The sequence below is a fragment of the Malaclemys terrapin genome, chromosome 6 (assembly GCF_027887155.1).
Source record: "Malaclemys terrapin pileata isolate rMalTer1 chromosome 6, rMalTer1.hap1, whole genome shotgun sequence".
In the NCBI taxonomy this organism is placed as follows: Eukaryota; Metazoa; Chordata; order Testudines; family Emydidae; genus Malaclemys; species Malaclemys terrapin.
The window spans coordinates 106,883,202-106,910,476 of NC_071510.1; the positions used below are offsets into that span (position 1 = coordinate 106,883,202).

Here is a 27,275-nt window from a genome sequence, read left to right on the forward strand (position 1 = left end):
GCAGTTAAAACAATAATGAAATTAGGCTGCTAGAGTAAATAGGCTTTGCAATATGCCCTGAATTTCAACAAATTCAGGCTCTGTTGGCCCAAAGGGAGAAATGAATTCCAGAGGCAAGGACTTCCTGCTGTAAATGCCCTGCCGTTAGTCTTTCTATTTAAACCTAGGGACTGACACCTTGAGCGCTATGTTTGATCTCAGCTGCTCCAGTATCATGTGAAGAGAGAAGGAAATCATAGAATCATAGAATATTAGGGTTGTAAGAGACCTCAGGAGGTCATCTAGTCCAACTCCCTGCTCAAAGCAGGACCAACCTCAACTAAATCGTCCCAGCCAGGGCTTTATCAAGCCAGGCCTTAAAAACCTCTAAGGTTACATCCCTAATGTATCCAGGACCCAAGCCATTTAGAGACTTACCGTATACATTACATTAACACCTAGTTTTGTACCTGGAGATGAACTGGCAGTCAGGGCAGAGCTGTATTATACTAATATTATGTATTTTGATGTATTATACACCTGGATCAAAGATGTATTACGCCGCTTGCTGAGAGGACCAGGGTATCATACTCTGCCCTTGCTGACTTTTCATCATAGTCTTCAGTATAGCCCCAGTAGAAAGCACCTCAGTAACCCAGTCTGGAGGTGACAAAGACACAGAACACTAACAACATCCACATACAAAGGAAGGACCTGACCCACCATTTCCAGGCCATTTCAGCAGCCTACCTGTGTGAAACATTCTGTGGTTTCCAGCCCTAGAAAGATCAGAAAGACAGGAGGTGGAGTCAAAGCTCAGCTTTCCAGAAGTGGAGGGATGGAGGGTGGCAAAGGAATTCAGTCTCTGCCACAGACAGTCTGACAGCATCACAAACACGGAAATAACAGTGGCACTCTAAGTGGACCTTGTGTATATTTGTGTAGTGTAGATTCCCTGGAATAGTGAGGCCATGTGTGGTCAGGGCTGGCTCTACCATTTTTGCAAAACAAAACAAAACAAAAAGCCGCTCGGACTGCCACCCGAACTGCCGAAGCAAAAAAAAAACCAACCAAAAAAAAAACCCTGGACTGTGCCGCACAAAGAATGGATGGAATGCCACCCCTTAGCATGTGCCGCCGCAGACACGTGCTTCCTCCACTGTGCCTGGAGCCGACCCTGTGTGTGGTCACATAGGCTTAAGGCTGCTACTCTGTGAGAGGCTAAAACTATCCAGGCAGCTCCACAATGGAACAGTCATCCAGATTACTCAGCCTGTTGCACCAAGCATACATGTTCCCCAGAAAACCACATCCTGCATAGGGTTCTAAAATGGTGTGTCATTTATCTAATCTATAGTATGTAGGTGAGAGGTATCTTTTGAATCATTTTCTTATTTTGTGTGGGTAGCAGATAAATAACAGTCAGAACTCACATACACCTAATAAACATAGAAAAGAAAATATCCCTACTTTTTTATGCTTTTGAAAACCCAACTCTTAATGTGTAATGATTATCCATATTAGCACAGTAGGTGTAAAAGAAATCTATCAAAGACAAATTAAGTGTAAATGCACGTTTACTGAAGTGTCTGAAAGTGTATCACATCCTATCACATGTTACTAATTGTGTTTTGTCTCTAATCTGGTGTCTTAGATCATCATTAATTATGAAATCTCTGAGCCTTGGAAGGGGTAAATCAGATGAGAAAGACACACGAAAGCTTAAAAAGATGGAAAAAGAGGAGAAAGAGTTCAGAAAAAAGTTTAAAGTAAGTCTTATTTGAATACAATCTAAAAATGAAAATACTTGCATAATTTATTCTCAAATTTTTAAATTATCTATTGACTTCTTCTGCCACTGAAAGGTAAAGTACTCATTTTTGGAGCTCACGTGATCAGCTTAAATGGAATAATATTTACTGTACTTCACTCAATATTTTAAACATAGCTTTAAAAATTCCAATCATCAGCATTGATTTCTCCCCCTAAATGTTGATCTTGCAAAGCTTTACATAAGAAATCCCATCAATTTCAATGGGATTACTACAGCAAGCAAATATATTCTGCATGAACAAAGGTTTTCAAGGACAAGGCTTATCTCAGTTAAGTTAATACTTGATTAACAATTAAATAAAAAGAAATAAAATCAAAGCAGTTTTGAGTTATGCAGAGTCAGTGAGTGCTTGTAATAATTGACAATTTACATCTTCAGAGTGCTGAGCAAAGTTAGATAGTTGATCCTCACAAGCACCTTTTGAAGTAGCAAAATATTACTATCCCCACTTCTATAGATAATGGAACTGACCCAGAGAGGTGAATTCTGAGGTGCTGAGATCCTCAGTTTTCCTGAATTAATCAGGGGTTATGGGTGCTTAGCACCCTAGAAATCGTAAGTGACTTGTCCAAATCAACGTAAAAACTCAGATTAGAACTCAGGAGATTCTGTAGCCAACTCTTCCGTCAGGGGATTGACCTGCTTCAGACTTCGGCTTTCATCCATCTGACACCCTTTTTGGTAAAGTTAAATTAAACTGCAGATGTTATATTAACATAAAATCTGTATATCTTTTAGTTGTGTGTTCCTGTGGCAACTCTAGCTCTTTCAAAAAACAGTTTAGGAACAAAGGTTAGTGCAATGATGTAGACTTGTTTATGTTCAGACCTACTGGATAAGGGCAGCAATTTTCAGTGTTGCTTAGATCTGTCCTGCTGCCATCTGAAATCAATGGCAACTTAGGCCAACGCTCAGGACCTTAGAAGTATAGTAATTGGTACAAGATTAATTTACATTGTGAGGGCTTCTGCCTTATGTCTGACACTACCACAGTAGGCACAAATTAGTAATAACAGTACAATTCACACAGACTCATCATTTATTGTATCATTTTAATTAAAGGATATTTTTTTGCTTTGTGGTATGCAAAACATTAAACAGCTGCTGCAATTAATAACTGAAATAGGCTGTAGACATGAAAAGAGAGCTAGATACATTCATGGAGGTTAAGTCCATTAATGGCTATTAGCCAGGATGGGTAAGGAATTGTGTCCCTAGCCTGTTTGTCGGAGGGTGGTGAAGGATGGCAGGAGAAAGATCACTTGATCATTACCTGTTAGGTCCACTCCCTCTGGGACACCTGGCATTGGTCACTGTCGGAAGACAGGATACTGGGCTGGATGGGCCTTTGGTCTGACCCAGTATGGCCGTTCTTATGTTCTTATTTAATCAGTCTCAAAAACTATATGATGCAGGTATGCTGCAAAGTAATAAAGATCGTTCCTCTTACACAATAAAAGCACAAGAATGGCTCTACTGGGTCAGACCAATGGTACATCTAGCTCTGAATCCTGTCTTCCGATAGCGACCAGTGCCAGATGCTTCAGAGGGAATGACTAGAACAGGGCAGTTATCGAATGATCCATCCCCTGTCGTCCAGTCCCAGCTTCTGGCAGTCAGAGCTTTAGGGACACCCACAGCATAGAGTTGCCTCATTGACCATCTTGGCTAATAGCCATTGATGGGCCTGTCCTCCACGAATTTATCTAATTCTTTTTTGAACCCATTCTTACTTTTGGCCTTCCTATCTTTTAACCAGTTACTGATCCATGAGAGGACCTTCCCTCTTATCCCATGTCTGCTTACTTTGCTTAAGAGCCTTTGGTGAGGGACCTTGTCAAAGGCTTTCTGAAAGTCCAAGTACACTGTATCATGGGATCACCCTTGTCCACATGTTTGTTGATCCATCAAAGAATTTTACAGATTGATGAGGCATGATTTTCCTTTACAAAAGCCGTGTTGACTCTTCCCCAACATATTGTGTTCATCTATAGGTCTGATAATTCTGTTCTTTACTATAATTTCAACCAATTTGCCTGGTACGGAAGTTAGATTTTCTGGCCTGTAATTGCCAGGATTGCCTCTGGAGCCTTTAAAAAAAAATCAGAATTACATTAGCTATAAACCATAAAATAATGTTTGCCAGTATTTTACACACTTGGGACATGGATACAAACTGAATAAAATTGGTGCTTTTCTTGACAGTCTCAACACAGTGGCCAAGGACTGAACGATCTGTGCTCTGATTTTTAGAGTGATTCATCCAGCTCTGAGCTGGAGCAGATTGGAAAACAGTGGGGGAAGTCTGCATTGCCACTGCCTGTGCTGTACCTGTTTGTCTGATGAAAGATGATTTCACTCTCCACCTATGTCAGTTCAGCAACCTTCGCTAACACAAAAATTTCCCTACAAAAATTTAGAAATGAGTACAATTATTCCAAGGCAGCTGAATAACTGTGTGAAAGGAGTAGCCTATTGGGAAAGAAGTGATTTTTATTAGGTACACCTCATGTCAATAAGAGTTTGTCATTTGTGATTTTTTGACTGACTTGGATAAAATATATGGCATCCAATTCATTCACACCAAGGGCTGACTTTCAAACACTTTGACATGCAGTTGCATTCTTTATTTGTATCAGCAAATTGGGTACTTACATATGCAAATGGCTTTGGAGATGACATCAATTTGCTATCCCATACTTATAGAGACATGCAAGCCAAAATCAAATGATCCAGGCGGCTAGGCCTATGCACAATTAGTGGGATTAAAAATCAGCACCAAGAAAACTAAAACCATGAGAATTAACCCACAACAAGAAACACCAATAATCTTTTCTGGAGCTGACATAAAAAAATCCAATATTTCACATATTTTGGCAGCATTGTAAATTTCACTGGTAGAACAGACATTAAAGCCAGAATATCAAAAGACAGACATGCCTTTGTAATGTTAAAGTTGATCTGGAGAAACATAAATTTTGCCCTCCAGATTAAATTTCAAATATTTAACACCATTGTCAAGTCAATATTAATATATGGCACTGAAACTTGGAGACTTATTAAGACCTTACAATCTAAACTCTAAGTTTTCATAAACAGCTGCCTTAGACAAATCCTCAATATCAGATGGCCAGGAAAAGAACACAAATGAACTCTGGAGGACAAAACAGAAACTGATAGGACAGGAAATTATGGAACAAAAATGGAGATGTCTAGGACATACATGGAGGAAAGACCTGAATAATATAACAAGATAGACATAGGACTGGAACAGCAGAGCCAGGGCAACAAGCAATGAGGGAAACCAAGAATAACATAGAAACACACAACAGAAGCAGAACCAAAAGCCATCAAAATAATATGGGAAGAAGCTAAGACTGCAGCAGCAGGAGATCAGCAAAGATGGAAAGCCCTATGTTCTGCATGGAATAAAGAAGTGTAAGAGATGTGCAGTCAGAAATATAGATACCATAACAGCACACACAATTACTTGCCTAAGTGTCTGAAAACCAGACCATAAGTGTTAAGAGACTGTAACATAATGTATAAGAGACTATAAAGCTTGTGTAATGTTTGCATCTTGCATCTCTTTATTTTGTTTTTGCAGTTTGAAGGTGAAATTAGAGTTCTTCATTCTACTACGATTATCGCAGATCTGCCGTCTAAAAAATGGGGAGCAAAAGACTTACAAGTGAAACCAGGGGAGTCAGTTGAAGTTATACAAATCCTAGATGATGCCAAGGTCCTGTGTAGGAATGAAGAAGGAAAATGTAAGTTATATAACACATGGTACAACATGACACGTATTGTGGAACAAACTGGCAAGTAGAGAATAATAATTTACTGCATAACATCACTCATGAAACTAAAAGAACCACAACCTTGTTATGATCAAGCACTGACTGATGATCGCTTTTTCTGTTTGCTGTATGGCTGAGAGCATATAGATTATTTGTTGTTATTATTTTGTTATTACTTACAGTAGTGCCTACACAAATGCATGATAAGAGACTATGCTTGTCCTAAAAAGCTTACCAGCTAAATAGACAAGACAGATCAGGGTGAGAGAAAGGCAGCATTATTATTTAATTAAATATTAGTTTGCATTTCCCAAGATTAACAGGTTTTGTCTGCTACTCAGATCTCTCCATTTGTCATATAGAGTAAAACTAAAATTTCATATAGAATTTAATGAAGCAGTAGGGGCCAAATTCACCCTCCCTGCACCTCCAGTGTTAGATCTCCTACAGTTCACCTATACGAGGACTAGTGATGGTGGTCCCACTTGCCCTCATGCTGGATTTCTATTGTGAGGCAGGTAGATTTAATCCTTGCAGCAGGCTCTATGTGAGCACCACCCGGGAGTTCTCCACTCAGCAGATCTTAATCACATGTCCTCCCTGGCCAGTGCTGTCTGTTGTTAGGGGTTCATAAAGCAGCTGCAGCCAGACATCCTGGAAAAATGTCTTGGCTTCTTCTGTCTGTCTGGCAGAAGCTGGTATGTCCCTTATGTAAATTTGGCCCATGTATTGATGGTTTTGAATCCTCCAGATATATTTAATTACCCTACTTTATAAAATTCTCAAATCAGTAGAAATTCATGTTGTTTATAAAAAGATGGATGAATAGGCTGCAGGTCTACAACACTGCTTTTCCAGCTGCCCTCCTCGTCCACTCTCCCAGCCCATGCCAGGGGCTAAAACAGTGACTTTTACCCTTTCCTATCTCTTATGTGGGGATTACTGGTCACTGGATCTACATAAGCATGGACCTTTCTTCTGGCATGTCCACTCTGTTCCCCATGTACCAGCCTGTTCTAACTGGGAGCAGAGTCTTCTCCCCAGGACACATGGAGGTGTGGAAGGCTCCCCGGCATGGCTGCATGTGGGTTTTCCAAAATGTGGACAGGCCCCTGGCCTGGGCTCTTCCCCAATGGGTGACTTTCATTGTAGCGTTTTTCTAAATAGATCATCAACAACAAAACAGAAAATAGTTTGTGGTGTCAGTTTTACCTATGGATTTCTTCAAACCCTTTGATTGTTTGACTAATGACAGAAGCTGCTACTCTACTGTGCACAAAGGAATGAAAACAAACAAACAAAAGCACCTTCACTGAAAACCCCTGAACAAATCCCTGTCAATTTCCACATTAATAAGTGGCTGTAAGGCCAGAACCTAGTGCATTGAAGTCTATTGCACTTTTGTCATTGATTTTAGTGGGAATAGCTTCATGCCTTTTAAAGAATAATTATGCTTTAAGGCAATGGGTAGAACAGTCCAAATTCTGTGTCAATTCTATTAACTTCAGTGGAATTGCAGAGGATGTAAAGTAGCACACACTGTGATCCAATCACTTCTTCTAATATTACATGATTATGCTAGATGGGATTCAGTTGTGAATCTCAAATGCAGATTTTAAGACTCTGCTAATTTTCTAGACATTTGAAAATTCAACTTGATTTTTATAATTTCCTTGTTAGTGAATTCACCCCAGCTAAAGGTATTATGATACATGCACACCTATAGGGTCAAAAAGATTTTATGAAATTAAATTTGAATATAGCTAAGGTTATGATTTTTTCACTAAGGTTGCGGAAGTCATGGAATCCATGACTTCCAGCGACTTCTGTGAATTTGCCCCAGCGGCCAGGAGCTGCCCAGGAGGGAATCCCATAGCTCCCAACTACCACAGGTGGCAGGGGGAACAACAGCTCCTGGCTGCCCTGGGCAGTGGGGAACCACTTATCTCCAGGCTGCTGCGGATGGCGGGGCCGCAGTCCTGACTGGAGCGCCGAGTCACCGCGGACAGCGGGGATATCCCAGAGCTCCTGGCCGCCATGGGCAGCGGGGGGACCCTGGAGATTCTGGCCTCCACAGGTGGCAGGGGGACCCTGGAGCTCACAGCCTCCATGGGCGGCAGGAAGACCCCAGACTTCCAAGCCACCACAGGTGGTGGGGGACCCTGCATCTCCGAGCCCCCATAGGCAGTGGGAACCCCCAGAGTTCAGAGCAGGCCCCCGCAGCTGCCCAGCTTCTCCAGGAAATGTGGGGACCCCACACCTAAGCTCCCCATTTTGTCATGGATATTTTTAGTAAAAGTCACGGACAGACCATGGGCTTCCATGAATTTTTCTTTATTGCCCGTGACCTGTCCATGATTTTTACTAAAAATATCCATGACAAAATCTTACCCTTAAATATAGCCAATACTGACTAAAGCAATAAAGTTGGTATTTCTCTCAACGAAAATAAAATTATAACAAATATACTACAGTAAAACATCTGTGAAATCCATGGTAGCAAAACTCAGCAGTTAAGGACTTTTCTTGTCACTTTTTCTCTTTGCACACCGATTTCCTCCATTTAATTTTTAACTTGCTCAAATGCTACTGTACCTACATACTTACTTATATACTACTTACCTACATAGATCAACACATATTCTCATCTTGGTGCACAAGTAGTGACAATTATAGGGACAGATACTTCTCTCAGTTATCTGGTATAAATGTAGAATAACCACATTGAAGGTATTAGAAGAATTCTATGGATCACATTTTCATTAACCCTGCTCTCTGGGCCAGATTCAAAGTCCATGGCAGACTTTCCATTCACTTCAGTAGACTTTGTTTCAAATTGGCAGCCTAAAGGGACCTTAAAGTGTTTGTAAATGTAATTTATGTCCACTTTTAGGTCCCTTTATACTGCCACAGTGTTGTAAAGAGCCCTTGGTGCAAATAAGAATACATTTTTACCAGATAAACGAGAGCAGAGTTTTACCCACAGGCACCTACATTCACATATCATGTAAAATACACAAAAGGAAACAAAGTAGTTTTAAAACCCAGTACGTTTTGATATGTAGCTTTTGAGCCACATTTCCCCATGAAGAAAGAAATGCAGTATAGGCGGGAGCAATGTCAAACAGACTCAGAGACCAGAGATCTGCAGGAAATCCTAGTTCCTACATCATGAGTCCAGCCTCCAGCAATAGTAGCACAACCATTTATTGGGTACTATGGGTTGCATTGCTACATTTGAGTACAATATTGCACCCTGTGACTTCAAGTGGGGGAAAAGTTGCAGGAGCCAATGAACTATTTGAGAAACAGCAATCCTGCTCTCTTGCGAATGTGCCTAATAAAGAAAGGAAGATTAAAAAGCAGAAATGAGACAGACAGACAATGATTTTTAAATGGAATATCTCTCAAAGTTCTCCATGAGATGTCAGCAGGTTGTTGGGCCAGTCCTGCGAAATGCTAGACTTGGTCTACACTACTGAGTTGGTCAATGCAAGGCAGCTTACATCGACCCAATTATGTCAGGTTCTACACTACAATGCTGCTTCCGCTGAAGTTAGTGGCCCGCTACACCAACATAATCACTCCACCTCCATGAGAGGCGTAGCGCTTATGTCAATGTAGTTAGGGGGAGACAGTGTCCATATAGACACTGCATTTCTTACCTCCGTTGTTGGCTGTCAGCCCAAGTGGGTCTGACAGCTGAAGCCCTCCACCCCGCCCCAGCGCTGACAGCCCAAGCTGTCAGCCAGGCTCTGGATGAGCCCTGTGCTTGGCTGACAGCTTGGGCTGTCAGTGCTGGGACGGCAGAGGGGATGGTTATGAGACTGCTGTCAGCGGCGGGGGGGCCAGCCGTGAGCACCATGTGGGGCTGACAGATGAGGCTGTCAGGCCCAGGGCTGCCGTACTCCAGGTGCTGGTGTCGCACAATACCCCACATCAGCAGTTGGAAGTGATCATAGTGAGGACGCACACTACCAAAAGAAGGAGCCAGTGTGGTTGTGAACCACTGCTTCAATTACCGTGGTGGCTGTGCATCGACTTATGTTGTCTTAATTTTGTAGTGTACACAAGCCCTTAGTCCCTACTCAGCTAGAATCAAGAGCAGACAAAGTCTTTAAAAGAACTCCTGTTTTTATGCCAGTGACATCCCTAGTAATGAAAACTGAGGAAAGAGAAATGGTAAAATTCTAAATTGATAGATCTGCTTGTAATTGGAGTTAGTTTCATTTAGTCAGTCATGTGAGTAAAAATGTGCAAGATTGGGTCCTTCAGATCATTAGAAAGACAGCTGTAGTTAAATATGTGAATGAATAAGTTATGGTAGTGGTTATTTAAATAACCACTCTTCATGACTCTCATTATATTAATACAGGCTAGATTAAAGAATAAATATTTTACCTAATACATCTTTAATCAAATATTAAAGGTGTAGGAAAATGAGTCATATTAATGACAACAAGATTCCATGTGCCTTTTTCAAAGCATTCCTTTTCTAACTTTAGTTCAGAAGCTTTAGGAACCCAGATTAAACAAAAGAACTGATAATTTGGTTGCTAACTTCTTTACCAAGAAGCTGCCATTTGATAATTAGTTAAGAACTGTGTCACTAACCTGTAGCTGTTAACTTTGGAGATTTAATTAAAGAAGATTATTTTTAAATGTGATTGTATTCATTTAACCATTAACAGTAAGAAATTGAGGCTAAAGCAGATCTCAGAAATCTGAATAGCATCCAAATAATGACTATTATATTAATGACAGTATTTGGTCCTGCCATGTGGGCAGGGGACTGGACTCGATGACCTCTCGAGGTCCCTTCCAGTCCTAGAATCTATGAATCTATGAATGTAGATTGTCTTTAAAGGAATTTTAAACTCTGACCCTAGATATAAATTCTCTCTAAACAATGTTACATGATTTATGTATTGTGGCTGTGACACAGAAAATCAATAATTTGTTCTACTAAGTCTGCTAATAGAAAAGTTTACATTACAGTAATATGAGACAGGCAAGCAGAGCGGTATATGCCAGAGAGAAGCTCATTTCCCCTTGGGAATTATGGTAATTGGTGATATTTTCCCTAATTTAAGAGGGAAGCATGCTAACATGAAATGAATTACAGGAACTCCGGTTTCAAAGGCCCCAGGAGAGCAGTAAGATCAGATCTTGAATTGCTGCCTTCGTAATATCTGCTGTTTGAGTTGTAATTGAAAAATAAAGGGGGAGGTTGGAGTATCTAACATAGCAGTGCCAAACTTGTTCAACATGTTGAATTCCATTTTAATTAGGGTATACATTTAAGACTACATGTTTCCTTCATTCTACTGCAGGGCTCCCACTGATATCAATGGGTGGTTTGCACAAAAATCAAGGGTAGAATACAGCTTGATGACTATGCACTACTCCGAGCTATTCTTTCAGGTTGTCTGCAGACTCAGGCAGACATCACCCTGTCAGCTACATTTGGTTCACATTTGGAAGGTTTTCTTTACAACAATGAAAGCTTCAAACTTCCTTTTTTAACAGAAGCTGTAATTCTACAGAATCTGAATATGGCTTGTTGGCCACACAAATACATCAGCGGGGCTGGATCCTTCCCAGACACTGGGTAGTTGACATCCCTGATTGAGAGGTTTCAGACTATGGATTCAATATTGCTGAATGTTTCTTTACTCTCATGGCCACCTCAGCACAATTTAGAGCAGCTCCGAGCTCTAAGTTGTGCTGGGCCAGACCACCTCCCCTGCCAGCCCCAAGATCAAGGCAATTCAAATGTGTTGGAAAGCCATCTTTGCCTTCCTTTGAGTCTTGGGCTGAGCAGAACTTGGCCAGACCTGAGAATGTAGTCCTTAACATTTAAACTTCCCATGAAATACAAATACTAATTCTCTGTTATTTCATAATCTGACTAATTACTTTTTAAAAGATTTTTCCATTGAATGTCTCTATTCCTAGTTCAACAATAGCTGTAGATGTATCTGGTTCTCTAAGATTTGATTTTGCATTGACAAAATTTCTTCACTATAGCAAAATGGCAATTCTGCTATAGTTAAGGTTGAAAGTCACTTAATATTTAAAGAATGACTATTCTAAGTGCTCTAAAATCCACTTGCTTACTTGGATTGCACTCATGGATGTGCAAGATGGGGTTAGTGGTTCAAATTTGGGTTCATTTGAGCAATGGGTTCCCAAGATACAGTCTCCCTAAAAAGGAACCTTTAAATTAGTACCAAACTTTTGCCTTCTCTACATGTACTATTGTTGATCTACATGTAAGCAGATCTTGTTATAGGTTCTCTTTTCTGCCAGCAACTCCCAAATTATGGTATCAATCTCTATTGCTAGTGTTACTCCCAAATTTAGGCTTTTGGGTGCCCCTAGAATAACTTGCCTATTGCCCCCTTAATCTGCTCTTCCTGGAGTTTGGGTATCCAGGGTAGCTAAGGAAACACTTGAAGGACACAGATGTAACCTTCCGCTAAAGTGATTGACACAAGTTGTATATTTTCCAAAACAAAGTATCTTTTTATTAATGTAAGTAATAATCCCTACTATAATGTAATCTAAAATCCTAAATAAGATACAAATCCCTTATTGCAAGTTAAAGAGCATTTAAACCACAATGGCATACCGTTTAAATGATTCTAAGCGATGTGCTCTATTACAGGTGATCAGTCTGCAATAGATCACTGACAACAATTCTTAACTTATATTTTAAGTTTTACATAAGAAAATTATAATTAACAACAATTCATTTACACATTCACTCATACTAAGTATACTATACTTATGCTAAACAATAGTTAAAAATTAGCTTACTGTCTGGTGATTTTGCTGCATTGTTACAAATGTTGCTGCTACTTGCTACTGAAGTGGCTTTTCTCAGCAGTGTTCTTCTCAGGATTCTAAACTCTCTCTCTATGGAACTCTTCGATCTTCTCAGCAACTCTTCTGTTTGCTTGGTAAGCCCTTGGATCTTTCTTCTTGCTCCTTTCCAGCAGCTCTTCTCACTGGTTCCTGACTGACCTCTTTGCCTGCTCTCCAATCTCTTTCTCCCTCAAGTGTCTTAACTTCCTGCCTTATATACTGTTTTATCAGAGGTTTTTTTATAGTGCTATTCTTAATCCCTATTGAGCATACTTACTAACACACATTATCTCATCTTCAGACTCTACATGCTCGTTGCCATATATTATCTCATTTTGCACATGCTCACTCATTTTGTTTCTACTTCATAGCCATGATTACTTCATCTGACCCCACTGCTTATGTTCTAGGCCATATACTTTGTGGCCATACCTCGTTTTATTCTGCATTAACTGGGCATGGTCCAAATTTGACCTACTTAGCTGATTTTTGTAACAAGCATGTTCATGATCTGCAGCTTCCATTTTAGAGTGGAGTGACTCCTGCTTATTCAGAATAGAGATTAGTCATACAAAATGGAGGATAGAGAGTTTCTCTAGTAACGCTAGCAACTCTTTGATACCATTGTTTGCGAGTTGCTGCAGAAGAGAAAACTTATAACAAGAACTACCTTTTTGTAGATCAACAGTAGTATATGCAGAGAAGACTTAAGTTTGGTATTAATTTAAAGGCACAGTGACAATTCTGCTAGATTTTATGTTATTATAAGAGTTCTAAAACTTTACACTAATATTCTATGTATTTTAGGGATCCATATAGTCTGCCATCTGAACAGGTTTTGAAATGAGTTTGCTTCCTTGTGTCTTGTATGCAGTCAAGGTGACATCTCTTCTAATTGGATTTGAGTCATCAGATACTGTAGTGTAGGGGTAATCTAAACCAAATTAGACAAAATAATTATGGACTGACTCTCCCCAAGGACTGTAATGAATTGGGAATCTTGGGAATTTCTCCTTCATAACTGATCCTCCAATAGTGCTCAGATACTATAGGGATTAGCATTATATATGAATTAGAATACCAGACATTTTTTACCAAAGTCAGCAAGACATTTTTTCAAAGGGATTAAAATATCCTGTGTGGTGTTGTCTCTTGATCCAGCAGTAACGGAAGAAAATGTTATTTTTATTCATTGATGAAAAGCTCTTCTCAATTTATTTTATATTCTTATATTTTGCGTTTTTTATTGATCTTGTCTATTAACAAAGTTCAAACAATTACAGTCACCCAATAAATTAACTTTTCCACACAACTCCAAGAATATTTTTGTCCCAGGAACAAGACACATTTCCGTTACTTAGGCCTGACAAATACATTTTTAAAAGTGCCATTTTTATTTTCTGGTCCAGTACAGCAGTCACAGTAGTTTCTGTTATCATTCACCACAATATGAGTGTGTCCATCTCTCTGTATACATATATAAACCAATTTGTCTTAACAATACTTTGAAAATAAAAAATTAGGGCTGTCGAGTAGGGCTGTCGAAAAAATTAATTGCAATTAACCATAGTTTTAATCACACTATTAAACAATAGAATACCAATTGAAATTTATTAAGTATTTTTGGATGTTTCTCTACATTTTCAAATATATTGATTTCAATAACTTTATATTATTTTATTACAAATATTTGCACTGTAAAATGGTAAACAAAAGAAATGGTATTTTTCAATTCACCTCACACAAATACTGTAGTGAAATTTCTTTATCATGAAAGTGCAACTTACAAATGTAGATTTTTTTGTTAGATAACTGCACTCAAAAACAAAACAATGTAAAACTTTAGAGCCTGCAAGTCCACTCAGTCCTACTTCTTGTTCAGCCAATCACTAAAACAAACAAGTTTCTTTACATTTACAGGAGATACAATGTCACTTGAAAGTGAGAACAGGCATTTGCATATCACTTTTGTAGCTGGCATAACAAGGTATTTATGTACCAGATATGCTAAACATTCATATGACCCTTCACGCTTTGGCCACCATTCCAGAGGACAAGCTTCCATGCTGATGACACTTGTTAAAAAAATAATGCGTTAATTAAATTTGTGACTGAACTCCTTGGGGGAGAATTGTATGTCTCCGGCTCTGCCATATATTTTATGTTATAGCAGTCTCAGATGATAATCCATCACATGTTGTTCATTTTAAGAACACTCACAGTAGATTTGACAAAACACAAAGAAGGTACTGATGTGAAATTTCTAAAGATAGCACTCAACCAAGGTTTAAGAATCTGAAGTACCTTCCAAAATCTGAGAGGGACGAGTTATGGAGTATGCTTTCACAAGTCTTAAAAGTGTAACACTCCAATGCAGAAACTACAGAACTCGAACAACCAAAAAAGAAAATCAATTTTCTGCTGGTGGCATCTGACTCAGATGATGAAAATGAACAGGTATTAGTCCGCACTGCTTTGGATCATTATCGAGCAGAATCTGTCATCAGCGTGGACACATGTCCTTTGGAATGATGGATGAAGCATGAAGGGACATAGGAATCTTTAGCACATCTGGCATGTAAATATCTTGCAACACCGGATACAACAGTGCCGGGTTAAATGCCTATTCTCACTTTCAGGTGATATTGTAAACAAGAAGCAGGCAGCATTCTCTCCTGCAAATGTAAACAACTGAGTGATTGGCTGAACAAGAAATAGGACTGAGTGGACTTGTAGGCTCTAAAGTTTTACAATGTTTTGTTTTTGAATGCATTATTTTTTGTACATAATTCTACATTTGCAAGTTCAACTTTCATGATAAAGTGATTGCACTACAGTACTTGTATTAGGAGAATTGAAAAATACTATTTCTTTTGTTTTTTATTGTGAAAATATTTGTAATCAAAAATAAATATAAAGTGAGCACTGAACACTTTGTATTCTGTGTTGTAATTGAAATCAATATATTTGAAAATGTAGAAAACATCCAAAAATATTTAAATAAATGGTATTCTATTATTGGTTAACAGCTTGATTAATCACGATTAATTTAATCGCTTGACAGCCCTATAAAAATTAATGGTAGGTTTCAGAGTAGCAGCCGTGTTAGTCTGTATCCGCAAAAAGAACAGGAGTACTTGTGGCACCTTAGAGATAAATTTGTTAGTCTCTAAGGTGCCACAAGTACTCCTGTTCTTTTTATAAAAATTAATGAATACTGAGACTAAATTCAGGTTATTGACGCAATCAAGAAAAGGAGCCTCATTTAATCATGTAGTTTCACACTGTACTGTACAGATATCTCTTAATTATTAGGTAAGCTTCTATTAAACACCATTAAATTACTTTAATGAGGCTACTCTTGTGAGTGGGAGTATGGGTGTCACAGTCTGGCTCTAAGTGTATCTACTGATGAGTCTGAGTCACCTTTTGTGGATTGACAGGTAGTTTTGCAGCCCGAGCCTGCAGGTATTCAGTCTTTTTGAAACATCTGGTAAAAGAAAATGTTATTTGGTTACAAGACACATTTTGTAAATACTGTTAAAACTTGTGCAATCTGACATTATTTCACACATCTGCTAAGTAACACTAGGTGTCTGAGCAATGGAAATTCATTACAATGACATGAAAAATTACAGCTTATGTGCCTGTACGGTGCATAGCATAACGGATCCCTGATCTCTGATTGTGACCTCTAGGTGCCACCATAATATACTACTACTACTGCTACTTCTCATAATAATAATAATAATTTATGATCAATTAATCACTTTAAATTGATTTCAGTATCATGTGTGTAAATTCTCCATAATTACAACCTCTTCCTTTTTACTGTACCGTGGGTATATACGGTACGTTTCTATTTTATGTATTAAAAAATGCCCTTCTCTGGGGAACACAAGAAATATAACGTAAATTGAAATTGAAATTAAATATATATATATGTATATTTAATTTTACAGATGGCTATGTCCCGAGACGCAGTTTAGTGGAGAAGTAAGTACTAAATGATCTTCTGGAAACTTGTCATAACATATTCAGTTTTGCTGTTAACTACTCATTGTACAACTAAAAGTGCAAATAAAATATTTTATTGTATGAGTTTATTGCTAGATTGGTTATGAAGCTTATCCTTCCCACATTTGTGTTTGAAATTATCTACGGAACCACTCCTGTATTATTGACTAAGCACTGAAAAATTCAGGACTCAGCACTGAAAAATTACACAAAACACGTCTTAATCCATAATTTGAATATTATAATAACCATTATTTAACTGCACATTAATTAAAATGATGGCAATTTCAAATGTTTAAATATATTAGACCAATTTCTCCTCTAGTTTTCTTCTGTATAATTCCACTGGGGCTGCACAGGTGTAACCCAAAGCAGAATTTGGCTCAGTATTTCTGCTTCCAATACACAGTCTATTGCACTGGGTTCAGCATTTAGGGTCTGATCCAAAGCCCATAAAAGTAAATGGGAGTCTTTCCATTGACTTCAGTGGTGTGTGGATCAGGCCCTTAAACACCAAATTAGATGACAGCTTTAGGCCTCAACCCTGCACACACTTATACATGCACTTAACTTTAAACATGTGAGTTGTCCCGTTAAACCCAATGGGACTATTCAATTACATAAATAAGTGCATAAGTAAATAACTTATTTTGAAAATATACTCTTTGGAGAGTATGTACTATTTGTAGATGGACATTAGCTAAATGTGTTGTCTAGCATTTACTTTCTCCAGTCCCGTTATTATATTGCTGAGCATCTTTTGAGAAAGTTAAGGATATGATGATTCCCTCTACTACTGTTTTCATTTATTGGTTAAAAAAATAAAATTAAAATCAATGACCATTTCATTTTAAATGAACATTTTGTAAAAGTAGCCACAAAAATGATAATTTTTTAAAATCATAATTTTTTCTTACATTATTGTGTTTGAAAAAAGCCATTTTCTAAAAAATGTTATCCATGTCTATTCTTAAGTTCCTTGAGTATGTTGTCCTCTCCACCTGTGTTGATTTCAGAATGATCCTTCCAAATATAGAAATATCTGAAGTCTGTGTATAAATACAGTATTTCCTTAACCATATTTAATTACTTGATATGGGTCTAGACCATGCTACCTGATTTTGTATGTACTTGCAAATGATAATATATATTATATGAGTTTTTTAAGTTAAAATATATTTTTCTCTTTCTAAATTCACAGTGATGGAGATATCTACGATGATATTGCTGATGGTAAGTTGCACATTTCAAACAATATAGTAATTGTTACATGTAATGTAGCTGAAATGAATCACTTTTTTAAATCTATGTAGTAGTAAATTATTATACAATACTAATATTTTTGCATTTTCTTTCCTATTCAGGTTGCATCTATGATAATGATTAATCTTGAATACTGGTAAAGTGTGAGCTTCATTGGGGGTATCTCCTCTGGATTTCCAGTTGGCATAAAACATCACCAAAGCTGATTAGTCACAAGCTATGGCTATCATCAGTGATTACCCTTCTACATGTACCAAATTTTGGTTAACCTGTGTCGAACATTAGATCTTTTGGATTTATTGCTTTGAATGGCACTTTCTCTTTGTCATGTATCAACACAACTAAAATTTGGGTAATCTGAACTGAAATTAAAGTTTTCATCAAATGTGTCCTTTCTGCCTCTGCCACAGTCCACTGGTCCATATAAAAACAATTCCTCAGGCAACTTCACCCAGAGATGCCAATTCACTGCTACAAAGGATATGTGGGTCAGTAGGCCCTGATGGCATGGACTGCCCACTTTGTGGAGGACAGCATCATGAAAAGAATTGTAACCACCAATGGTAGGCATCATTGTTGGGAAAGCAGGAAACAGAAGTGGGTGGCAAAGAAGCCAATATATCCTTGACCCAATATTCCAATTTTAATAATCAGGGTTAATGTGATAAACATGGCCATGTGCCTCCACTGCTAAAGTTTTATACTGTACCAGTAATAGACTGTAGTTCTCTAAAATGATCATTAAATGTTTCATGTGTTATTTTTGAATACATAATAATTACACAATAATAAACATAATTTATCGGGTTTTTTTATGTGTCTTATGTACAACACTCTGAGATACTAGCCATGGAAGGCTCTCCTTAACTATATAGTACATCATTGTTATTCAGCAGATTTTCAGGATGTTTATCCTAAGGTTTTACTCTCTGTTTAGTTTAAAGGGAAATTGCCAAGTCATTATTGTAGTTTAGGCATGAAAATCTACTTCTTATAATTGTATAATCTGATGGGACATAGCCTCTTCATTTAATATAGATACATAGTCTGAAATTGCAACATTTTGATGCTGAGATTTTTCTTTTAAATATTGCTTTCTTACACTAGAGTCAGCTAAATGAAGGAGCACAACTTAATTAACAAAACCTATTTCTAAAACTGCCAGCTTCATTGATGATGCTATTATACAAATAAGCAAGTCTTTATAGTAAAATAAGTATGTAATAATGATTAGTATTACTTTGCACTTATTAGTATCAGGATCAATTGAGAAAATACAATAATATTAACAATGAATCCCAAACATAGAAGAACAAAATGTTTAGAAAACGAGATTTTATTTGTAGCTTCTCGGGTCTTGTCTACATTTGGAATTTCGGCCATCAGTAACCAGCTAACACCAGTGTAGTAGGATTAGTGCAAAGCCCTAATGAAGACAGGCAAAACTGCTATAAACTATGACTTGCAATAGTGCAGTTTACCCCTGCTTGAAACCAAAGTAAATAAAAGTTACTGCTTATAGTAGTTAAGCCTGCATACACCAGGGTGAAATCTTGGCTCAGTGGGAGATTTACCACTGATTTCAGTAGATCCAGGATTTCACCCTAGGGCTTGGACTAGGACAGCTACAGCAGTTATTGTCCATAATGAATCTCCTCTGTAGACAAGGCATAGAAGGATATCAAGTATAAAATTAAATAGAACAAATTTGAATGATGTTTAGTAGCAAACATGATTTAATATCACATAACCACCTGTAAGCCTTAGTCTAAATAATCTTTAAAAATCACAGATTTTTATACTCTGGAGCCAGTTTTGAAGTTTTGCACTCAATTAGAGCCTCCAGTTCTGCATCTGGATGTTCACATCAGTACACAGGCACACAAATACCTATTTTAGGCATTGAAGCACCACTGTTAGCATCCAAATTTGAAATCTGGCCTCTCTTAAGTACCATGAAGTTTTCAACTATTTAGCAGCTGCAGTCTGTTTTATTTTTCAAAGGCACTGAAGACAGTGTATCAAAATAGGGATGTGACAGAAGGCTCAGCTGGAATGCAGACACTGAAATATAGGGCTACCTGCCAGCTAGTGGAAAAACATTTTCATACCTAGCCACCATTAATTACTCACAAAAAAGTTTGATTTCCTATGTAAATGCCCAGACTTGTTCCTTTTACAGTTAATGACATGACTTCAGTGAGAATGGAATCAGATCCCAATCATTGTGTACAATTTACCCAATGTAGAGGACAAGTACAAGGACTTAAGTGGTACATAAGCCTCTTGTTGTTCCCTTGTACAGGTGTGAATTTCACCCTTTGTGAGTAGTGAGGCTTTTAACAATACATTTTGAATATTTCTTCCAGTTTCCAAATATTCTTAATATCTTTCATAACCATAATATAACAGATGTAGATAGTATATAACTTTATAGATCATAATGTAACATGGCCCGTTCAGACTGATTAAAAGTGTCATAATATACTAGCAAATCACTGAAGTAACTTATTTTTATTTTACCACTCTCTGGATACAATATTTTTTCTTTCTCTAAATGAAAGTGTGCACTTCCAATGAGAAATGTGGGTGCACTGCCTTCTGCCAAAATTGCCACTGAGCAGCAGACTATATGTAAGTCAATGTTACGATTGATGTGACAGCATACTACTACAGATGTGACCTTACTTTGTTAGTAATGACTTTTTAAAATGTTTAAATGTAAGCAGGAAAACTTTCAGATAGAAAAGTCTATGCCTATATTATTGATAAACATAAAGTATGGAACAGCATAATAAAGATTGTATCTTGGTCTTTTTTCTTATGTAGTCTATTCTGCCATCTTTAAAACTTCCCAAAGGAAGGCGAAAGGTGCTGGTAGTCTGCTCACATTCCTACCCTCATAATCCCAAACTCCATCCACAATCCTGGAGTAGCTGGATATGTCTGCTAAAGTATTCAACCGTGAAATAGTTAACAAAGTTGACATTAAAAAGGAGGTAATTAAACTTCAGCGTTAACACCCAGTTGTGTCAAATAGGGTCAGTCTGCTTGCATCTATCTAAGGAGCAAATGTTGCTCCCCGTGCCATGTCCAGTGAAAAAGCTGAGTATCAAGTAGTGCTAAGAGAAAAGGAATTCTCCTTCCAACTCAGTGGTTTTGGAGCCATTTATCTGCTTTTACTACAGGCTATGGATTGTATAGTAGCAACTGATTCTCTGTGCATTCCTGAACAGGGGGGTTATTTTTCAATCCACATAACTGCAGCTTCTTTGGCTATTCCCCACACTATATTAATAAACCACATCTCTATGGGGAGTCCTCTTGCACAACCCTTCCTACCACCAATCCCATAGAGCCGAGTGCTTTTAGGGCCTTTGGTGATGCGGCAAATTTACTCTTGGGAGCTATAGCTTCAGTCTGTTTGCACATTTGAGCACTGTGTCTGTTCATGTTCAGATGGATATATTTGCAATCAAAGAGGTACAAGCTTTAAAAAAATTGTAAATGAAAATTTAGATTCTGAAGGAGCTGATCGGGCCAGGAGAAGGGTGTGCCCTTTCTATAGTAACCTAATCCAACCCCTAATACATGTACATCATAGCTCCAACCTGTACCACAAAAACTCTGCCTTACAAGAAAATCATTAAAGTTAGGAAACGCCCAAATTAAGCTTGTCTGTGCAACTTTTAATTCTGCCCTCTTGTGGATATGTGTCTTATTTTCTTTAATTGTGCATTACATGACATACTATTTTTTTCCACAGAATCCCTGCCGCATTCAGTGCATAAGTTGAAACTAAGGGAACTGTTCAATCCTCATCATTCAATTAGTGGCCCCTGATTTATTTACCGCACACTTTCCAAACCCTGCACTGAATACAGAATTATTTATTTCCTCTGGGTTTCTCTATGGCTCTCATCACAATAAAATCTGAGATATTCATGAATATTAATTAATTTATCTCACAATTATCTTGGTAGATAGGAAAATATTATAATCCCTATTTCTGAGATGAGTAAAGGAGGTATAGACAGAGGAAGGCCAAGATTGTCAAAAGTGTTCACTAATTTTGGGTGTCCAAATGACTTCAATGTTAAATATAAGGTAATCACATGCTTAAGTTTTTCACTGAATTGGGGTCAGTTTTATGCATACCAGTCACATAGCATATCTGTTTATACTTGGGTGGCTGCAACCTTATAAAACAATTGTATTTAAACAACATCTTAGAATTTACAGGATATTCTAGAATGCAACAAAAAATAGGGGAAAATCCTAAAATTGTATTATCTACATTCCCCGGGCCCTGATATCAACATAGGGTTTGTTTGTTTTGTGGGATTTTGCTGCTGTTTGAATAGGACATTTACAATGTCCCTTAGATAAAGCAGCAGCCTGAGAGCAGCAATATTGCCAACTCGGTAAGCACGAGCATTATGAGGCAATAAAAAACAAAAAAACAAAAAACCTCAACCTGTTTTTTTTTTTCTGAGTCTTTTTTGGCTTGACTTCTGATTTTCAAACTCTTAGCAGGAAAAGCTCTTTGCTTCTTCCATTTGTATGCATGCATTTTAAGTGGGAACTATTTCCAAAATATGCACACATAAACGGAGAGTCCTGTCTCCTTTTCTTCCTGATGGAAGGGCCACATTCCCTAGCTCCCCGTTCTGCCAGCTCTCCAGGCACCACTTTGGACACTCTCCCCAGCTCGCTCTTCTACTTTGGACACTATTTCCAAGTCTTTTGCAGTCTCCTGTTTCTGTGTTGATTTGAAGAGGTGCTATCTCTTTGGCACCATACTCCTTTCCCTCCCTGCCAGGGGCGCTGCCCCATGCTGTAGGCTTCTCTGTCCAATTCTTCTCCCTGTCTCTATCCTTTGCTCTCTTAATTTCTATCACTATTAATTGTTCCACTGTCCCCTGATTAAATAAAATAAATAAATTAAATAAATTCTTTGACCATGATGCTCTGTCCCCTGCTCTTCTGCTTCTTTGTCCCTTGCTTTCTTGATCCCTCTTCACTGCTCACCTGCTCCTGTGTTCCTGGACCCTGCACATTCATATTTTTTATGGCTGTGCTGTTTAAAGACTCTTTTTGTGCAAGATTCTTAACTCAGTGGGTGACAGCAGCAGAGGCTCCATGATTCAGCAACCACTAAAGAGGACTATGATTCTACTATTTTGAGTTTCATTCCACTTATCCAACAGAATCTGAAATTAGGCCAAATGCACTTTACTTCTCTCACTATCATGTGCGGAACTTCCTTCAGAGTTCAAACAGGGAGGCTATAAGGCAGGGGTCGGCAACTTTTCAGAAGTGATGTGCCGAGTCTTCATTTATTCACTCTAATTTAAGGATTTGCGTGCCAGTAATACATTTTAACGTTTTTAGAAGGTCTCTTTCTAGAAGTCTATAATATATAACTAAATCATTGTTGTATGTAAAGTAAATAAGGTTTTTAAAATGTTTAAGAAGCTTCATTTAAAATTTAATTAAAATGCAGAGCCCCCCGGACCAGTGGCCAAGACCTTGGCGGTGTGAATGCCACTGAAAATCAGCTCGCGTGCTGCCTTTGGCACATGTGCCATAGGTTGCCTACCCCTAGCTAGAAGGTATAAGGTGTAAGAAAAGCCATAACCACATGTCTCACTGGGGCCAGCTGAAAAACAATACAAAGTATCAGGTGTTTTCTTTTGCATCCCATTACTTTTTTCTACCCTTTCATTACTAGAGTGGATGGTCACAATAAGCCATTTTGTACTCACTGTATGAAGGTTGTTCTCATGTTGTATGTTGAGTCCAGTAAGCATACTCAGGGAGTTCATCCATTTCATACAGTTATATGAATGTAAAAGAAAATTGGTATAAATATGTTGTTAGCATTTTGCCAGTCACTACCCAAGCACATAATCAAAGGCTTCTGCAGTTGTGACTGCAACTTTCAGAAAAATAGACTCAAAATTTAAAAGAAAATTGTCTCTGCAGTCACTAAAGTTTTGAATCAGGTGATTTCCAATTTGGGTCAGTGAAGAGCCTCATTTATATACATCCTCCTCTCTGTGGCAACACTTTAAATCTCAAGCCATATAATAGTTTTGTTTCTTAAAGTCTTTTGCCTCAGAGCAAATTTCCATTATTAATATGTCAACCATAGGCAGACTCAATATCTGCAGCTTTTCAGAGCGTATGTGATACAGAATGCCATGAATAACTTTACATAAATGGACCGATAAATGCATGAATGCATTAAGCAACAGTTAACCAAACCACACAGTAAGTTAGCAAGACCTGTTGTATCACTTGAAAAGCTTTAAGCTGTTTTTATATTTTATACTGCATGGTTATGTGCATTTTTTAAATTATTTTTTCTCCATAACTAGACAGTAAAGGAATACTTATATTTTACCTGGTTGCAATCAGTAAGGACTGTATATTGTTCCTATTTTAAAGAATGACAAACTTTGAAAGTGCTGCCTTGATTTCACATACAATTAGGTCATGCTGTTTTGCTGAATCTGAGGCATGTCTCTTTTAAAGGGTTTAAACTAAACGCACACAAAAAAGCAACAATCTTATTCTGGAATAAGAGTGTCCACGTGGAGCATTACACCTGTATAACGATAGCAGTTTAACTATATTGGTGTAATTATACTTGTTTAACAGCTAAAGCTTTCTCATGTGCACGAGCCCTCAGATCAATGTCATCATTTTTTTCTTCCGCATTACCTGTTAAACAAGAGGAGAGCGGGCAGTACAAAAAGATCCAAGTAGTGCTGTTCCCAATCCTGAGAAGGCTGCTTTTTGCAGGGCATGAGCTTCACAAGTCACTGGATTGGGAAGCAGACTCATTCTGCAGCATGCTTCTGTGGAGACCTGGCAAATATCCAAGTGGAAGTTAAAGCTACTGTACTTTTCATCATTTACTCTCTTTGTAATAACTGAAGCTTAAAAATAAAACCTCAACCTTTTTTTTATTTCGCAAATATTGATTTTCCCCTTGTCTTCGATGGAGCGGAAATAAATATGGCTCCCATTGGTTATGACACTGCTTTGTGTGTCATCATCATAGGCGATTTCTGGTTTTGTTAGCAGAGTGGAGTTCATTGGTTAAACTGTGTTCCCTCTGCTGACTGACTGACTTGTTCTGCAACGACAAAGCAAAACATTATCTGACAGTTAAAAAGTTACTCTTTTGTAACTAGCCCTATTTTTTGGGAGAATAGTGGTGGAGTTCTTTTTAACACAAGTGAGTGAGAGCCTGTATGGCACTGGTAATGGGATTAATAGTTTATAATTTGTAGCTCACAGGTTCAAACAAGGGTGCTGGAACAATGTTTATAATGGGAGTGCTGAAAGCAAAAACCCTGTATTTGGTTGTTACCAACCCCCAGCACCCAGAGTTTCAGCACACCTGAGTTCAAATACAGACCAGAGGTTAGTAGTGACTAAATGCCATTACATGGCATTTTAGTGGCCTGTGTGAAATAAATTAATCCTGGTACATTTCCTAGTGAACACAATTTCATATCATGAAACCATTATCACAATTGCACTCTTTTTTTGCCATTTTCAGAAAGGCCCAGGATTGGCTGGATACGGAAATAGAAATTACCATATTTGGAGAGTGAGGAAGTTATGTGTAGTATTTTTTATAAATAGCATATATCCCTCAGGTTATCTGTTTGATATTAACGTGCCTGTAGGCCACCAGTTAAATCAAAGGAGGCTATAAAGAGGGAACCCACAAGAACTAGGCTGTCAATTAATCGCAGTTAACTCATTAACTTAAAAAAATTAGCCGCACTGTTAAACAATAGAACACTAATTGAAATTTATTAAATATTTTGGATGTTTTTCTACAATTTCAAATATATTGATTTCTTTTACAACACAGAATACAAAGTGCTCACTTTATATCATTATTTTTGATTACAAATATTTACACTGTAAAATGATAAAAAAATAGTATTTTTCAATTCACCTCATACAAGTACTGTAGGGCAATCTCTTTATAGTGAAAGAATAACTTACAAATATAGATTTTTTTTTGTTACATAAGTGTACTCAAAAACAAAACAATGTAAAACTTTAGAGCCTATAAGTCCACACAGTCCTATTTCTTATTCAGCCAATCGCTAAGACAAACAAGTTTGTTTACATTTACGGGAGATAATGCTGCCCGCTTCTTATTAACAATGTCACCTGAAAGTGAGAACAGGCATTCGCATGTCACTTTTGTAGCCGGCGTTGCAAGGTATTTATGTGCCTGATATGCTAAACATTTGTATGCCCCTTCGTGCTTCAACCACCATTCCAGAGGTCATGCTTCCATGCTGATGATGCTCGTTAAAAAAAAATACGTTAATTAAATTTGTGACTGAACTCTTTGGGGGAGAACTGTATGTCTCCTGCTCTGTTTTACCCACATTCTGCCATATATTTCATGTTATAGCACTCTCGGATAATGACCAAGCACATGTTCGTTTTAAGAACACTTTCACAGCAGATTTGACAAAATGCAAAGAAGGTACCAATGTGAGATTTCTAAAAATAGGTACAGCACTCTCGACTCAAGATTTAAGAATCGGAAGTGTTATCCAAAATCTGAGAGGGACAAGGTGTGAAGCTTACAGAACCCAAACCTACCTTCTGCTGATGGCATCTGACTCCGAAAATCTACGTTCTGCTGGTGGCATCTGACTCAGATGATGAAAATGAACATGCGTCAGTTCGCTCTGCTTTGGATTGTTATCAAGCAGAACCCATCATCAGTATGGATGCATGGCCTCTGGAATGATGGTTGAAGCCTGAAGGAACATATGAATCTTTAGCACATCTTGTGACACCGGCAACAAACAGCGCTGTGCGAACGTCTTTTCTCACTTTCAGTGACATTGTAAACAAGAAGCGGGCAACATTATCTCCTGCAAATTGTAACTAAACTTGTTAGTCTGAGTGATTGGCTGAAGTAGGACTGAGTGGACATGTAGGCTCTAAAGTTTTACATTTTTTTAATGCAGTTTTTTTTATACTTAATTCTACATTTATAAGTTCAACTTTCATGATAAAGAGATTGCACTACAATATTTGTATTATGTGAACTAAAAAATACTATTTTTTTTGTTTTTTACAGTGCAAATATTTGTAATAAAAATAAATATAAATATATAGTGAGCACTGTACACTTTGTATTCTGTGTTGTAATTGAAACCAACATATTTGAAAATGTAAAAACATCCAAAATATTTAAATAGATGGTATTCTATTATTAACAGCGTGATTAATCGCAATTAATTTTTTTAATCACTTGACAGCCCTAACAAGAACCAAAACAATGGCAAAGATAAAGCTCCTTGAAGAAACGAAGGCAAGGGGAACTAAGGAGGAATATCCCCTGTTTGGCTTCATCCAGGCTAGAGTAGATTATCCCCTTCCTCAGGCTGAACCTAGGATCAAAGATATAAAAAAGACCCAAGTGTGTGGGCCTTTTATTGGTTTTACTCTTTGCT

At 37.8% G+C, this 27,275-nt stretch overlaps 1 protein-coding gene across 3 annotated transcripts in view; it reads left to right on the top strand.

Annotated features, from left to right (window-relative positions):
• FYB1 (FYN binding protein 1) overlaps positions 1 to 20,556 on the top strand; it is a 127,683-nt gene extending 107,127 nt beyond the window's left edge. For all 3 annotated transcript variants that reach the window (XM_054032106.1, XM_054032105.1, XM_054032107.1), the window contains 5 exons: positions 1,634 to 1,748; positions 5,421 to 5,583; positions 16,446 to 16,479; positions 17,702 to 17,733; positions 17,865 to 20,556. In XM_054032106.1, the coding sequence (XP_053888081.1) occupies positions 1,634 to 1,748; positions 5,421 to 5,583; positions 16,446 to 16,479; positions 17,702 to 17,733; positions 17,865 to 17,887 (367 nt within the window). In that variant the 3' untranslated portion in view covers positions 17,888 to 20,556. The remainder of the gene's footprint in view (positions 1 to 1,633; positions 1,749 to 5,420; positions 5,584 to 16,445; positions 16,480 to 17,701; positions 17,734 to 17,864) is intronic.
• The last annotated feature ends 6,719 nt before the right edge of the window (positions 20,557 to 27,275 follow it).